The 17,126-nt window shown below is 42.5% G+C and overlaps 1 protein-coding gene across 4 annotated transcripts; it reads right to left on the reverse strand.

Annotated features, from left to right (window-relative positions):
* Positions 1-203: 203 nt before the first annotated feature.
* Positions 204-15,239, reverse strand: LOC104956208 (uncharacterized protein KIAA1109-like). 4 transcript variants are annotated; one of them, XM_010783675.1, is made up of 15 exons: positions 15,165-15,238; positions 13,720-13,931; positions 11,025-11,108; positions 9,514-9,712; positions 8,836-8,895; positions 8,444-8,670; positions 7,769-7,945; positions 7,124-7,254; positions 6,893-7,016; positions 6,385-6,497; positions 4,806-4,896; positions 4,405-4,464; positions 1,737-2,008; positions 1,037-1,252; positions 204-435 (listed from the first exon to the last, which is right to left on the reverse strand). In XM_010783675.1, the coding sequence occupies exons 2-15, from the start codon at positions 13,849-13,851 to the stop codon at positions 204-206; spliced, it is 2,118 nt and encodes a 705-aa protein (XP_010781977.1). In that variant the 5' UTR covers positions 13,852-13,931; positions 15,165-15,238. The 4 variants fall into 4 exon arrangements, with proteins under 4 accessions (XP_010781977.1, XP_010781980.1, XP_010781978.1 ...); XM_010783678.1 differs by lacking the exon at positions 11,025-11,108 and having other exon boundaries at positions 15,165-15,239; XM_010783676.1 differs by lacking the exon at positions 4,405-4,464 and having other exon boundaries at positions 15,165-15,239.
* Positions 15,240-17,126: the final 1,887 nt, after the last annotated feature.

Consider the following 17,126-nt stretch of genomic DNA (forward strand, 5'->3'; position numbering starts at 1 on the left):
GGGGGAGCTGTGGAGCTGTGTTCCAAATTGAAACACCTTGAATTTCAGTCGGGGCTGCTAGAATTATTAAAAAAAATGATATTAAACAAATAAAAACATGATGCATATTGTTCCTACAACATACTTTCTATAAACATTTCTTATTTATTTTTGGACATTGAACTAAATCCATTTGTATTGCTAAAATAACAACATCTTTGGAATTAAAATAGTAGAAACTTGTGGAACACTTTGAGGTGAAGGGAGAAGCTGACCTTAACGTCTACTCCTGGAATGTAGAAGACTGTGGTCTCCATGTCGTTGGATTTGGTCTGCAGGGTGGAGGGACACTTTTTCCCGGCTAGCAGGTGGGTGGTGGAGGTGTAGGTGGGCTGCAGCTTCTTCTTCTTAGGGGGAGACTCCTGGTCCAGACTCCTGAGGCTGTGATCACAGCTCCTACAGAAAAGTTGTGTTGAGTTGTCTTATTTATATCTACAATGGATAAGCTTCATCTTCCTTGGATTTCATAATGTCGATACCACACGTCGTAAAAAGTAGGAAAAGTTAGTCAGACTTCCTGTTTGCCTCGTGTCCTATTTGACCCTGACAATGTTTTTATGTTGGAATAAGGGGTCATTTCATGTAATTGCCACAAAAAGATGGTTTCATACTAAGTTCTAAAGGTTTCCAAGAAAACTCAATGATCATTACTTGCATAAAATGTGGGGTGTTTTATTTATACTAATAGCATCTGGTGTTATTATGTGCTCTCATTTGAACGAGTTTCAAAACAGAATCCTAACTAAACGTTGAAGTATACAAGTCTTTGATCATTCATAATGACATGTTCCTCTAATGTTAAGTTTAGTCCAAATAATTCACTATTTTTGCCTATTTTTTATCTCAAAAATGTGTTATTGTTCAGAGTCATTTGGTCATTGGTTTAAAAGGTGTTACCCAGATTTGGGTGATGAATGATTTATACAGTATATATACTGTATATGCTTCAGTATAAACCACTATAACAGTTGTTTAAAAAATGTGCATTAAATCGTACCTCCTGAGGGCAATGTCCTCGTGCTCTGGCTGCTGAGTGGTGGGGTGAAGGACACACTTCCCACTTTCGATCTCCACGCGGATATCCAGCTCAAAGTCAATGTTTCTCTCGGTTGTCGGGCCGCTGAAGCTGCGGTTGGCGGCGGTGCTCGGCCAGCGCTCGCTGAACAGCTGACTCACAGCAGAGAAACCCGAGGCCTTCCTGTGAGAAGCTTGGCTGAGGAGAGAGAAGAAGGGCAATGTTTGGAAAAGAAGCTTGTTTCATAACAAAAAAGAAACCAGAAAAGAAGAGCTTTCATGCAAAAGAGTGGTGGAATATGGCTGAAAGTAAGGTCTGCGGCAGGATAATCGCCACAGATGAACACTTTTATGAATTTTGTAGCATCAATGCAATTGCCGGAAGTATCAAGCTAACGTTAGGCTTAAAGGTGGCTAATGTTCGAATGTTGGCAACTACCATTTTAATGACACATAGAAGCTTGGAAAATTAAAGAGTGGGATATTAATATACATTTTTTATGTTGTAAAACAAAAGTTGTGTTAACCACAGACCTTATTGCCAGACAAAAACACTTAAACACAAAAATAGGGAACCGGAAGTGCTAAAATGCAAACGTCCGGGTTTAAGGACTCATTCCTGCAACACTATAAAGTAACCTAATGGTGCCTCATTTGATCTAACACTCATCACAACAACTCACAAAGGCCTGCGGAAGCTCTGTGGTTTTTCACGCTCAAACTCGTCCTCCTTCTCTGAGTCTTCGGAGGAGGATGAGGACAGGTCGTCGCGCCTCATGTCGTCGTGCTGGAATAGAAGTACTGGTGAGAAGACAGCGGGGGTGCCAGGGGCACTGAAAACTGAGTGATTGCCCTCCATAACGGATGGAGAATGGAGAGGATGGAGGTGATGATGAGGGTGGGATGGCTCGTCGACGGTGACCGACAACAGGTCCACCTCTGTCTCCTCAGGAAACTTCAGAAGAGGACAGAGTCAAACTCACACAGGAAGTGCTATCTACTTAAAAACATGTCTTAAGTAGGAAGAGAACCATGGGGTTAACACTTTGAAGGAGGTAGTGTTCTGGTTATTGGACCACTAGGGTTTGTTTTTTAAATGAACGACATAGAAGTTTATCTTTAAATACTAAAATTAGATTATAATGTCAAATGTTTCTGTTTCCAAAAGTCCTCTTTTCTGGTTTGTATGGTTAGGTTTAGACAATTCATTTGATGAAGTGAACATTTCCATCGCCAAACCAAGTTTATTTTGAGGTTTATTGAAGTTACACATTACCTGTTTGTCCAATTAGGCAAGTGAGAGTTGTTCTGTAGGTCCGTAGCATCTGGTAAAACTCATCTAGAACATCTTCAATAAACCTCAAACTCAACTGGATATAGTGACTGTTATCTTCTGTATTGTATTTACGCACAATCACTACAACCAACTACCTGTGTGTTGACGACAACCAGCAAAGAGGACATAGGGACACGGAAAAATTCCCCCTGCCTGCATTTAATCAATGCCACCTAGTTTCCAAAATAATATTGCAAGATACAACATTTAAATACAAAGACAAAAAACACCATAAGTGGTTCCTAGTTGTATGACATGTCCAATGAGAGAACACTACCCGCCTGCAACAGTTCCCAGATAAGATGAGAGCTCATGCACTGAATGAAAGACAAACAGGAAGATGGGGACCCCGACCGGAGAATATGTACACATCTGTCTCAAGAGAGGGACAGTGGAAAGATGCCCAAGAAAGTTTTACAGGTCTTAATGACCGCTGGAAAAAACCCCATCGACAACCAACAGAAGAGGTGTATTGACTGAAAGTCGGTTAAAAGTGTAGAAATGTTTGCTGAATGCCTCTGAAACTAATCCCGACTTCAAATGTTTCCGAGCATCAACAGTATTTGTCTTTTTGGTGGTTTATTTTCACTGACGGAGAGTATGTGGGTGTTTAAGGCCAAATGACCATGAAAACACGAACAACTGAGGTGAACTCGGTCATGTGGCCTCAAGCAGAGTGAGACCGGGTCATTATTAGAGAGTGGATATTGGAGGAGTTGAGTAATGAAAGCAATTTGATCATTTCAGCAAGAATTTTACAGAAATGTAAGGACTGTAGGACTGGCTTATCTAAAGCCAGTTGAGTAGCACTTGAAATGTTTTGGCTTTATGAAACCTGATGTACTTATATGATTCTGTTTTCTTCAAGTTTGTATCTTGTTGGTCGAATGCATTTATTGTAAGTCGCTTTGGATAAAAGCGTCAGCTAAATGCAATGTAATGTAATCAGGGCAGGGAACTGAATGACCTAACTGAGCAGTTTCATAAAATAAATTCTCGGAAGTTTTCCTTGCTAGTAGACGATATGACTTTTTTTTTTTGTCAAGTTCAACATCATGTAATTGCCAAAGATCAGGGTAAGTAAACAGTCAAATTCAGTTATGATAGTTAATTATTTTTATATATTCAGTTTTTATTTAGTATTTTTCGGGAAGACAAACAAAGACAGTTTTTGTGTTTCTTTTGAGTTTGAATGCAGCGTGTTTTATGTCAATGTAAAATGTATGTTTCTGTCAATGAAGTCTGGTGGCTTTAAAGTGAACATATTGATGGAATCTTTTGTACGTAAACACATTGTAATTTCTCCAAATCCTTGTTGAATTTATTTATCATATACATTTAAACATGCGTCTCCTACTAGTCATTTTTACACTACAGAAAGTGTGCGTTTTAGGGGCCAATATGAGGATTATGTGAACAAATTAAATAGCTCATAGCTCATTGTTATATACCTGTCTAATTCTATTATAGCTTGTTTTAATGCGTATTATCTTGGCTTTTTAGTACCGTAATTTTCGGACTATAAGCCGCACCTGAATATAAGCCGCAGCAGCGGCATACCACTCTCGGTTCCACTTTTACTTTTGCGCGCTACCTGTCTCACTCTTTTCCGGCCTCCAGCTTTTCCTGCTGGAACCCGCCGCTTAAAGGTGGGGGTCCGCGGACCGGCCATAGAGCTCATAGAGTTAAAGGTGTTGGCCGTTAGCTGTAAAAATCCATAGATTAGCCGCACCGTTATATAAGGCGCAGCGTCGAAAAATAGGGAAAAAGGCGCGGCTTATAGTCCGAAAATTACGGTAGTTGTTTTTTTATTTAATGCCCAATATACATGCAGTTGTGACAAACAGCAGCTGATTCAGAGCTTCACCATGCAGAGCTGTTAGAAAATACATTAGAGGTTGAAGATTTGGTTATGTATGTTTTGATTTTGCATTTTAGAAGAGAAGAGGAAACAGAAGTATTTGTTGGCGTTGGTTATTTTTGATTAGTTCAATTTCAAATTGTCAAGCATATACCTTGAATATCTCTCCAGGACTGATGGGTGAGTTTGCAGCTTCGAAGGCCTGATTATTTATCTTCAATTAAACAAAAATGTACATCCAAAATGAAAAAGAAAAAAAACTCGGCTTCTGCTTTTGAGCCAAATTTGGAGTAAAACTGCAAGAATTCTCAACCAGATGACATACGAGTCCCGCATAATGTAAATATATGATATGAAGAACATTTACAGTGACACAATGAAGAATGAGATGATGATTTATGAACTCTTTGAGATCAAATATCTACTTTTATCACAGTATTATTGTGGTAAGAACAAATGTGTCAAGATCATACTTCTGCTAGCTAACATATGTGAATGTCTTAAGGCTTACTCTGTTATTTCAAAATTGGGGATTCATAGGAGAAATGTGTTTACCGTGTCCTGGATGTTGAAGGTGACCCGGGGTCCAGGAGAGGAGGCATCCACGCGCATATCTGGTAGATCATCCAGATCTCCTATTCTGGAACTATGGACACAGTGACGTGATTTAAAAAAACATGAATACATCTAGAAGCATCGAGAACATCAGAAGATTGTATTTTTTCTCTGTACAGTTCTTAATCCCTTTGAACCGTCTGATTCCCTGCCAAATCTGACAAAACTGTTTAAGAGTTTATGGCTCTATCCCAATCCAGTGTTTGCATTTTTCAAAGGCTACATTTTTTTGCACATCCTTTCAAATGTAAGTACTGGGTTTCAACTAATTCAAATAATTAATGACACAAATATCAAAACCAATGAGCCTTAAAAGTTATATTTTCTTTAAATAATAGGCTAAATACATCACGTTGGTAATGCTAATTAGCTAGCAAGCTGGACACTGCACAAATAGAGATTGAATTAATGATAGGCTGAATATGTGACGTTAGGAATGCTACTGTAGCTAGCTGGAGAGGCTACGCAAAACCGATATTTTATTAATATTAGGATAAATACGTGATGTTAGTAATGCCAACTAGCTAACTAGCTAGCTGGTTGGTTGGTTGGATAGGCCATCACTTTTACTGTAGCCTGGCTGCCCTCAGACTTTACAACATTATTTCAAATTAAAACTGCTTAATGTAGGAGGTTGACAGAGATTGAAGCAATGTTATATATTACACTTTCAATTGCGTACATACAGCACATGGACCAAAGTAAATACATTTAAATACCCTGACGTTTTGCCAGTTAAAGGTAGGGTAGGTAAGAATGGAGAAGCCAGCTTGAGTGCGCTAGAATTTGAAAGTATGCAGCCGAAAAAAATCAGCCCCTTCCTTCAGACTTCCTTGCAGAGCCCCTCCTCCAACACACACGAACGCTCACATGACCAATGAGGGCACGAGATAAGTTTGTGCACAGATGGAAGGCTGACAGGCAGGTAGGCCATCCAGTTATTTTAGCCGGCCCGGCTCAGATGATTGGTCTAGCTTTTTACAGAGCTACGGCTTCCACAGATTAAATGTTTTTATGTATTTATTGTCAAAGCATTTATTGTATTCATTGCTATCGGGATGTTAAGAGCATTCCATGGAATATATCAAAAAGTGTTTCTGAAGTGAATTACCTACATTTTTCATTGTTTTACTCTTTATTAAACTCAAGTGGCAGAATTAAATTATACTAGCTCATTTATTTCCTGCTCAGAGTTAATGTTTTCCGGTTTGCTTTAGGTCTTACAGTGTGTCGACTGTTTTAACACAATTACCACATTATTACAGGCATCTGCATAATTACTATAAATAAATGGGAAAAACACTTACTTTCCTCTACACTACGTTGTAATGTGTGAGTCATTGCATCCTCTTTGTGAGAAGGTTAATGAGGAAGGTGTTTCAAAAACATGTAGCTCCATCAGCACCAAAGGTTACCAGGGCTTGTTTGTTTACAGTAAATGCTGGATAAAGCGCCATTGATCGTGTCACTTCCATAATGATATGACAGCAGGGAAAGTGGCTACTGCTGTCCTTGTTACCTCTGTCTTTCCATCCTTTTCAGAGGGGGGCGACCCGCTGCTGCAGAGATGCTTTTGGAGCGGTTGTAGCTTGGTTTGTAGCCAAGACCCCACTTATCCTTCAGAGAGGCCGCCTGGGGAGGAACAAACACCAAATCAGAAATACATTTCTTTAGCCATTAAGAAGTTGCTCCGAAATATACCTAGGCTATAAAAGCCTGATGCCTTCTATAAAATGTTGGGGAAATTCCTACTTTTGTGGAAAGGAACTAAATATGACCTTGTGAATTAAGTAAGAAAGATATGATTGGATGTGATGTAGCTTCTTATTTAGCAGCTTGAATTGGTGTGCTGGAAAACCAAATGCGAATACAAATGTTGAAAAAAATATGCTCTGGTGTGCTGGTTGAGATTTACTATTTAATAACTATCAATTCCTCCTATTTGGAAATTGCAACATCAGTCCAAATAACTGCAAAAAGTGAAATGTCCTTTTTTGACTAAGAAAGGTAAATAGTCGAGCATTCACCCTCATGCTGGAGCGGCGCAGTTTCTTTCGGACATCTCTCCGGATGTCGTTGACGGCCACCAACTCTAGCTGCTGGTAGCGCTGGATCTCCTGGTCGATGGTGCCTTCGCTGGCCCCCAATTTCCTGTGGAGAAGAAAATATATTAGAGGAAATATTTTCAGCACCAACGGAACAATTTTTATTATCATTATCACAGTGAGAATCAACAAGTGTGTACGCAGGAATCTCACTTGAGGTCGTCGATGACCTTGGCCTGTTCGTTCAACTCTCTGATGTCCACAACCCTCTTGGTGAACTTTCTCCCGCGGGCGTCGATCACCTGGTTCCCCATGGCCATCTGCCTTCTGGGGTCAATGGTCTCCTGTTGGGTCACAGCAATGAAGCACACCAGAACATATTTATCCGAGAAAACTGCAAATTACGTGAAAGAAACCTGCTGATTAAACCCAAAAAAAAAGTCTTGAAAGATTTCCGCCCGGCAAATGCTGTGAATAGGAAACCCAAATCAGTCTGGTGAAAGGGGAAGACATTTTGATTGTTAGATCAAAGTATGACATGTAGTCCAATCAGCACACCAGGTATCATAAGCAAAGAATGTCACTGACACCACCACCACCACCTCCACCAGCAGTACCACATGAAGGGAAAGATGATTCTCCTTTGCCACAGGAAGTCATTTTGTTTCACCCGCCAGTCAATCTTATAAAGGTGGGCAGTGAAAGCAAATGTTACCAACACTATTTTCCGTTAGCTTAAGCATGGAAAAGCATTGCTCAGCCTTTATAAATCCAAAACCTTGATGTGATAATTGCTGTGATGTGATTTAGTCATCCCAGAGAAGAAGTTTTACACTGTGGTGGGCCACATGTACATACACAGGCCCAGGAGACGGGTCTTTGGGCCCTGGCACTGCCTGCTCGGAGGCGAGGCGATGAACAGTTTGAGTCGTCAGCGGCGAGAGACACACTGTGAGGCCTGGGGCTGAGGCCCAGGATGTGGTTTACCAGACGCTTCCTTAAGGTGAGCCGAGGGCTGAACTGGCTCCCTGGACTCTGAAAACAATTGGACAAATGGATGCAGAAGTGGAAGAAAAAACGACCGCTGTAACCAGACTGTAGCCTCTAAAGCTTTAGGGTGGGCCAGGTAGAATTGATTAGGGTGTTTAACCTGCCTCTTATCTAAAGGACAGGTCGATGAGTGTTATTGATCTTCCCATCTAACTCACAGCAAGAAAGCGAATAGGTTTATGTCCATTAACTATTCCATTAACTCGTGATAACCACCAGATCTAGCTCTGAAAGTCTATTCATGTTGTTGTTTATTTTACAAATCTAAAGAAATTGATTTTACACATATCATTCGAAAAGTCCTGATTGGAGCCGGATCTGATCAAATGTTTCTAAACAAAACAATGTGTGTGACAACTTATGAAAAAGTGGTATTTAAATGACAATGGAATTGGCTAAATCTGTGGAGAAAAAACAAAGTATATCCTTCATACATTAACCCCAAAACAAACCAGGATGTAGATGAAGCAAATATGGACTGACCATGTGGACGGTGGGTGACATGGAGTCGGCTTCATCCTCGTCCGAAAGGTCCGCCATGTTGACGGAGTTCAGGTCGGCAATGTCGTCGACGTCCTCCTCGCCCGTCAGAGACGTCAAAGTGTTACCCAGCGCGTTGAGCCGCTTGCCGATGTTGGGATCCATGTGGACGTCGATACCGCACATCTTCCAAAGCACATTCAGAGTCCAGGTGCCGGCACTACTGCTCTCTGTTTTTATAGGAGGAAGCCAGGAGGAAGCCAGGAGGGTTAAGAAGGAATCAACAGAAGAGGAACTGTAATGCATAATTACATTTCCTGACAGACGTCTCAAGCTTTTATGCAGCTCTTGTGTGTGATGCATGTTTTATGGACCAGAGCTTAGTTAGAACTTGCCTGCAGAAGGTTGCCCTGTAGTCCTGGAACAAACTTCATAAGTACCATCAGGGACTACACCTGTAAACAGACACAGACATACAGACCACAGCCAGTCAATATTTCAGGGGAGCTGCGAGCATACCAGACAAGGGGAACAAAGGGTGGTATTCCAACTCCTGTGTCAGCTATGTGGAAGATCCAGGGGTATTCCTATTCCTGAAAGTAATGTCAATTTGGCTTTATGAGCCACTGAACAACTTATATAGGAATGACCGTCGGAGCAAATATAGAACAATTATAAAAACTAAATTAAAATGATCTATTATAAAGAACTGTTCTGAGTTCAAATCCACCTGCAATTATGGCAACATTTAAATAAAGACTAAAGGTTCCATACTTCAATCAATCAATATTTTTCACAACACTAAAAAGCCCATAACCAGTTGGTTGAAAGGCAGGCTTTTTGGTTTCAAAACATTGTCCAAATGACACAATTTATCATTTAGAAAATGGAGTTCTCCATTGTAGTCAAGAGTATGTGGTTTTCTATAGAGGCACAGAACTTGCAGTATAAGACGAGTGATTAAAATGTGCTAAAATGGCCCAGGTTCAAAGGGTTAAGGGTGATCAAAATGAATACAAATAAGTTGTATGCAGTTTAAAATCCACAGTTATTAAATATAATGCATTCCTCACAAGCATTCATGACCATGTCCCCTCTGATTTCAGGCTTCCAGTCGTCCCAGGAGGTCTCGAAGCCCTCGGCGAAGCGGATGCAGAAGTTCTTGAAGTGGCCTTTGCTCACCAGGGACTCTGACGAGCAGGCGGTGATCAGCGTGCTCTCGATGGTCAGCACCATGGCTGAGCCCGTGTCAAAGTCTATGCTGTGGTTGGCCTGGCAGAGGAGCAGGGAGAGGGGGGGTTAACCAGGCCTCAAGAGAGGGGAGGGAGTACATGGAAGAAGAAAAAAACCCCTCCATTTGTTTCGAAAAAAAAGCCAGAATAAGCTGGTAACACTTCACTCTACTGTACTGTATATCAGTTCGGCATCAAAGCATCACGGCCATAAATACTCAAAATTCTTCTGATAGCGTAATAGTCTTTTTACTAAATACATTCTGCTCCTGTCAAGACACCAATGAGTGAAGTGTTCCCAAGCTTTTCCCTTTGTTAGAATATGTTTAATTGCAGGATCGAGGGAAACATGTGCCATGAATTTCTCAATGGTCCTAAAATAGGGGTCTGATTATCATCCCAGTTATAATCATGACTGGAGGCTGGTAAGGCTCCTAACTAATAAATGTTACGTTATAAGGGCTTGGACAAAATAAGGAATATGTTTGACTCATGTTAACGGGCACGGACTGTGATGCACTGGAAATTAATGATTGTGTTGTGTTACTCTATATCATGTGTACAGCAGATAATAGTTTTCGTTTAAATCAAATTATGTTTGCCATATAGAGATGACTTCCTTTTAAAATTAGGTGGTCTAGACTCCTATCATAGACTTGAATATGCTACATTTGAGTAAGTATGCTATAGTCAAGTTATAGTTTTGAATCGCACTATCCAAATTGGACTGTATAAGGAGTTCATTCAAATAAGGCATGTGAAAAGTGCAAAATGGTTGTGTTTACGATATGACTACAGGAGGCTTATTTGTGGGTCTCACCAAAAATAAAGACTTCCAATAGGTCTTTTGCTTCAACTTTGTCAGTGTTCGTGCCCAAATAATAGTACTAATAAATATTGCACTCCTTGCAATTTGAATATTGCACTTGACCATATTGCAATTTCAATGACATTTTGATACGTTTTGCAGCCGTATCTGTTATTATTACTGAGTGAAAATCAGACCACAGTTTTGGAAAGATCCAGGTCTTTTCTAAACATTTTCTTTCAGAAGAATAGACAGAGTCTGCCATTTTTGCATTAGATTTGACATTACTGTATGTATGCAATTTCATGGCAGTCTCTGAAAGATTAGATCAAAAAATGCTCATTCCATTTTAGCAACACATAGAAAATAGTGAGGATACCAACTAGCATAACTTTTTTCAGTATGAAGTAATTACACAGCCCAGACACCAACTTCAGCTTCATTAGTTTCCATTTTTTAAACAGAGAGCACTCGTGATGCAGTGTACAGTAAATCATTGTCCCACAACAAGCCATCACAGGAGATGTAATAAATCGTAGGTTACTTTTCGTGCATTTTTATGGCCGCCTACTGATGAGCTGGCCCCAGCTTCAGAGTGGATGCCCTCCGTAGCTGCTACTTGTCCTCTCTATGGAAATAAGTGTGACATAACAGCTGGTGTATCTTGTCTCTATGGAAATACTGTAGTATAGCAGAGTATGTAGAAAAACAAGACAACCGATACAAACCATTCATTAATATCCAGTGTTTCCCCTAGGAAGTGTGTGTAACATTTGAAAAATAAATAAATATATATAAATAATTAAAAAACACCTTTTGCAATGTTTGAAGACTACAGAAACTCAGTTTGATGAATCCAAAAAAGAAAAGAAAATTATCAATATTTTAAGTGATTGAGTAATGAAGGTGTGTGTGTGTGTGTTGGGGGCAGATTAATGGACATTCTGCCCACTTATAGCTAAGGTAGGGGAAACACTGATATTGAAACTTTTTAGAGAAGAATTGTTCTTTCATTGTGTCTTAAGAAAAACAAATAAGAATCCATGACCACTGGTACACTTAATGTTGCCAAGTGCTGATTGAAAATGAAATATGATTATCACTGAACACAAAGGGGGGATGACTTAATTCAACAATTTAAAATAAAACATCATTCCTGTGTGTGCTTTTAGTTAGAATTTGCTTACCAATAAACTGGTTCACACTGGTTAAACTTTGGTAGTTGTTATGTGCATTTCATATGCTAAATTGCACCATGATTGAGGTGCAGGAATGAGTCATAAAACCAGGGAATTAGTTAACATTTGCCACTTCAAGTCAACAGTTGTTTTGGTAAGATGCCTGAAATAAAATCTGTGGTTAAAACAAGCTGATGAGATTTGCATTTTATGATCTATGACATGAAATACGTGGGTAAATACCCCATTTGTGAATGTCCGAAGCTTCTATATGTTTTAAAACGACCCTTGCTGTTGACTAAATGTCATCATTTCAACATTAGCCGCCTTTAGCTTAGCGGTGGTGAGGTGAAGTCATTCCTTTGTGATATAGTTTGTTTTTAGCCTAATGTTAGTTTTTCACTTCTAGCAATTGCATTTACGCTTCAATTAAGACTTTTCGTACGTAGAAAAAACGAGATGTTGGTTAGATTCCCAAAAGAATATCTGTGGTTATCAAATTTAAAGACACTTCTTGTTTGTTGTACGACATCAAATATGTCAGTAAACACCCCACTGGTGGATATCTGAAGCTTCTTTGTGTCATAAACATGGTGGTTGCTAACAATTGCTAAATGAGACTTCTAAACATCATCAGGCCGAACATTAGCTGCTTTTAGCTTAGCGGTGGTGACCTTAAGCCGATAGCATGTACACCTCAACTATTATAAAAGTATTGTTAATATGTGGAGATTATCCTGCTGAACAAAACGTATAAGTATTATAAATATGTGTTTGCTGCAATATTAAAAATCCATTGGAAAAATCCCTTCGGCTTTTGTCATTGAGATGCTAACTTTTTGTTCGGCCTACAAAAATGTGTCATCCCTGCACCACTTTGCAAAGCAAGGCTTTCAATATTACGGTGAAACGGTGCTAAAAATGTAACCATGGTATTTTAATGCCAATCAAAAATGCTCAAAAAGTTGTTAGCCTTCTGATTACACTGTTTAATTTAAATTTAATTTCATTAAACATTAAATGACATATGTAAATGTGAACTTTGAACAGAATAACCTTGAAGCCAAGTGATTGCAACCCTGCTATAGAGTGGTGCAGTGATGAGGTTCTTTTGACCCTTAGGCAGAGACCTGCACGGGTCTGATTTTCAAGACCTGCTCCCGCCCTGCACCAGCGACGTGCAATACCGAACCTGCCCCCCGCACATATTGCCAATTAGTTCCGCCACCCTACCCGGCGGCACAAGATCCGCAACCCGACCCGAACCCGCATATATATGAGCCGTAAAAACGTGCAATTATTAACATGCAACACCCGCGACCCGACCCGCATCATCTTTGTTTTACCCAGAACCGAACCCGGAAAAAAGCATTTGAAAAAACACCACCCGGGAATCACTTTTTTTGCGGGTCACCCATCGGGTGATGCAGGACTCTGCCCTGCGGTTAGCATCACAAGGGCTCCTTCAACAAAAAGCAATGAGATTTCCCCATTACATATTTCCATTGGATTTCATAATATTCAGGAAATAAAATCACATATATATGTATACTTACATGTTTTGTTCAGATGGATAATCTTCAAATATATTAAACGCTTTTATATAATTGAAGCGTAAATGCAACTGCCAGTTGTAAATAATTAAGGCAATGCTATAAACAAACTACCTCATGATTGCATGACTTTATGTTATCACCGCTAAGCTAAAAGCAACTAATGTTTGGTTTAGAAGTCTTATTTAGCAACTGCTATTTTTAAGAAGTGTTGGACATTTACCACTGGGGTATTAATAACCGATATATTTGATGTCGTAGCATTTTTTTTTTATATATATAGTATGCTTGTCTGAACCACAGAACTTATTTCAGGAACCAAGAACAAAAACTGACTTCTAATGGAGGGAACCTGGAAGTGTTGAAATGCTAACTCAGGTTGAGGACTCATTCCAGCACCGCTCTGTTGTTTATACAATTAGCAACTTACCTATATGGACATGGAAATGTACTTATATAGTGCAAATGTCAAAATGTTACAGATCCTAAAGGCGGTTTTGCAGATTACCTGGGAGGTGTTGGTGATGGGGAGGCAGATGCCCAGGTCGTTGACGGTCAGCTGCAGGAAGAGGGTGCTGAAGGCCTGGGCGGAGGTCTGCTGAATGCCCGGCAGCTTGTCCACCACCTCTTTAGTGGCCATGTGGATGTCCTTGTTGAGTGCCAGACGCTGCTCGTTCCAGTTGTCGTACGCCGCCTTGTAATTCAGCCAGAAGAGCACAGCTGCAGGAGGGCACACAGGTGGGTGGAAAATAACTTAGAAGTTACATCCAGAAAGTAGTGTAAACAAGTCTCATTAGATTTAGAGACGTTAGGTCGGTAGGTTGTTATTTGTCGTCTGTGAAAATTCAATTCCATCACTCAGCGGATCAGTGTGTCGGTAGAATACTTCATGGAAACTGCGGGCAGTGTCATAATTGGTAACCAACAAACAAATGGAGTTCCTTGGACACATTAAAAAATAACAAACTAGAAAACATTTTGCTAAGGTACACAGGATAACATTTGATAGCAAAAGGGTATTTCTTTTTTTCAGCCATGTTTTTGATTGTAAATAAAAAATTAGCTTATTTTTTTTAATTGGTCAAGTATTGAGTTGCCGCTAAACAAGCTACAATGTAATCCTATAGGGCAGGGGTTTTCAAAGTGTGGGTAGGTGAGCCTCCCCTCAGAGAACATAAGAACAGCCGCGCCCCCCCTCCCAATTATTATTGCTGTTATTATTATTATTATTGTTGTTGTTGCTATAATGCAGGGGTAGTCAATTGCATTTCAAAGAGGTCCAGTAAGAGAAAATGTAATTAAATGCTCTGTTTTCGCTGTCTACCTTCCGCCATTTGAAATTACTCATTCGTAACACTCCGTTCGATGTCTCACTATGGGATGCGCCTCATCGCGGAGCAAACAGAAGCATCAATCTCATTACGCCAATCCTGATTGGCTGGTGATCTTGACGTCAGCGTCAGGGAATCTACCCCCTATAAGTAGCTTGCGCTACGCCGCATGCATCATTCAAACACCTCTTCTCGCTTCAGAGCACATCTCTATTGGTAGCCGGGCTAGGTCACACAGTCCACAGACGGAACCAAGCTATCCAAGCTAACTTTGGTCGACGGGCGCTCGCCGGCTACTTTTATATATACTTCTGCAAGAAGACTGTTAATACTAACACACCAGTTAGTGTTGCAATCTACCTCGCCGTTTATTTCTTCGGAATTAAAGGTAAGGTTTTGATTTTTCAAGATGGTAACACACCTGTTACTAGCTTGCCTTTCCTCACTACCGACACCAAGGTAGCGGGGATGGTTTTTTCTTTTTCTCTCTCACACCAGAGGAGGGGAAGATAAAAAGGGTATTAACACACCAGTTAATATTCTTTGAGAATAAAATTCTACACCGTCGATTTTTTCTCCGGATTAACGACAGGTGGGGAAGGATTTTTTCTCAGCAACGTACCTGTTACGAGCGAGTCCTCTCCACGCCTTCACCACGGCGAACGAGATGGACGCTTCTCTCCCTCACACCAGAGGAGTCAGGGACTCGGAGGCTCGGCTCTGCGGCTGCGGGTTGAAGATATCAGACACAGACTCACACCAGGTCTGCTCGTCCTGCCTCGGGCTGGAACACGCCCAGGAGGCTATCGACAACCCCGGCTCGTGCGGACATTGTGCCCGCTTCACCATCAAGAGCCTCCGCCGACGGCTAGCACGCCAAACTAGCTTGTCGGGACAGGACCCCCTCATGTCCGCTGTTTTACCGGACGGAAATCAGGACACGGGGGCGTCCGCCACAGAGATGGAGCCCCGCACTGTGTCGGTCTGGGGCTCATCAGTAGTAGCAGCTGCAGAACCGGAGTCCCGCGCCGTGTCAGGCTGGGACCCGGTGGCAGCGAGGGACGTGGGAGCGGAGCCCCGCACTGTGTCAAGCTGGGGCTCCAACTGGACCTCACCATAGTCTCGCCCGCGGATGATGTCCTGGAGTTGGCCTACATGGAGGACGAAGAGGATACCTCTGAGTTCCTCCTGTCCGACTCGGATGAGCAAGACGATGATGTCTTCGTGTCATCAGCTCAGGCTGCAAAGCCGGGAGCGATGGCTGCTCTCCCGGGCGATAGCGCACCAGCTTCACCCTGTCTGAGCATGGACCTGCAGGCCGTGTGTCAATGTGCCGCATCCAGGCTGGACATCCCATGGCCTGAAATGGCCAAGGAGACCTCCAGGTCTCGCTACGAGGGGAAGACTTTGCCCCAAGCAGCGAGGACAAAGAGGCAGCTCCTTCCAGTCTTCCCGGAGATGCTGGACGAGGTGTCGGTCTCGTGGAGAGACCGCCCCTTCAGTAATAAGGCCCCAATCCAGGGTGCCTCCTCCCTGGACTGTGACGGTATGGAGAGGCTCGGCCTGCTCCGCATACCGCCCATGGAACCGCTGGTGGCAGCCCACCTCCAACCGAGGCTGGCTCTGACACCAAGCAGGAACCCCACGCTACCGGTGAAGGCAGACCGGTTCCAGTCAGCGATGACGGAACGGGCCTATAAAGCCGCAGCGTTGTCCGCCAGGGCACTCAATGTCTCCTCACTGCTGACCGCCTACCAGGCGGAGCTCTGCGAGGACCTATCGAGCAAACCTGGGCCGGCCGTATGGGACGAGATCGCAGCGATCACGGACATTTGCCTCCGTGTGCAGCGCTGTGCAGTCCAGGCCACGGGCAAAGTCATGGGCATAATGGTGGTACAGGAGAGAGCCAGGTGGCTCAACCTGACCAACCTCCCAGACCGGGAAAAGGAGGATGTTCTTGACATGTCTATCGTTCCCGAGGGTATTTTCGGCTCCGCTTTAGTCTCGATGCAGCGGAGATGTGAGTCGAAAAAGAGAAAGACGAGGCCCTGCACCTCTGTCTCCCCCGAAGGGTCCAGCCGCTACCTGCGACGGTCTCGCGGCAGTCCTTCGCCCAAGTTGCCTCACGTCCTGCCCGGTTCAAGGTACCGAGGCAGCAGAGGCCACAGCCCGCCCCGAGTCCCCAGCCCAGGCAGGAGACGAGGACGAGCTGGCCGAGGAAATCTCCGGTTCCGGCAGCAGCCGTTCAGGCACAGCCGACTCAGATTTTCGGTCACCGGTCGAGGAAGAAGAAGCGGGCGGCCTGACAGCCTCCTCTCCTCTCCTCGGTGACAGAGCTGGAAGTTCCCTGTTCCCCAGCTCCAGATGTGTTTTCGGGGTGCCACCAGGCCTCCATCTTCCCGCCGCCTCGAGTGATGCCGCAACGCCATCCTCAAGTTCGCGCCAGAAGGGAACCAGACTTAATACCAGAGACAGCGAGTTCTGCTATCTGCCTAAGTCACAAAAACACATGTCACAATTGTTGTTGTTTTCAAATAAACCATTTTTCACTGTCGCATCCAGGCTTCAAGCCGAGGGCGCAGTC

The sequence above is a fragment of the Notothenia coriiceps genome, unplaced genomic scaffold, assembly GCF_000735185.1.
Source record: "Notothenia coriiceps isolate Sejong01 unplaced genomic scaffold, NC01 NC01_scaffold00025570, whole genome shotgun sequence".
In the NCBI taxonomy this organism is placed as follows: domain Eukaryota; kingdom Metazoa; phylum Chordata; class Actinopteri; order Perciformes; family Nototheniidae; genus Notothenia; species Notothenia coriiceps.

What these genes read in the sequence shown, in the direction of transcription:
- LOC104956208 (XM_010783675.1), bottom strand. Translation starts at nt 13,851, where the DNA reads ATGGCCACTAAAGAGGTGGTGGACAAGCTGCCGGGCATTCAGCAGACC. An exon ending in GCCATAAAAATGCACGAAAA is followed by an intron (nt 9,713 to 11,024) that starts GTAACCTACGAT and finishes CTCCTCTGCCAG; the next exon opens with GCCAACCACAGCATAGACTT. An exon ending in TGCGCCGCTCCAGCATGAGG is followed by an intron (nt 6,498 to 6,892) that starts GTGAATGCTCGA and finishes GTTCCTCCCCAG; the next exon opens with GCGGCCTCTCTGAAGGATAA.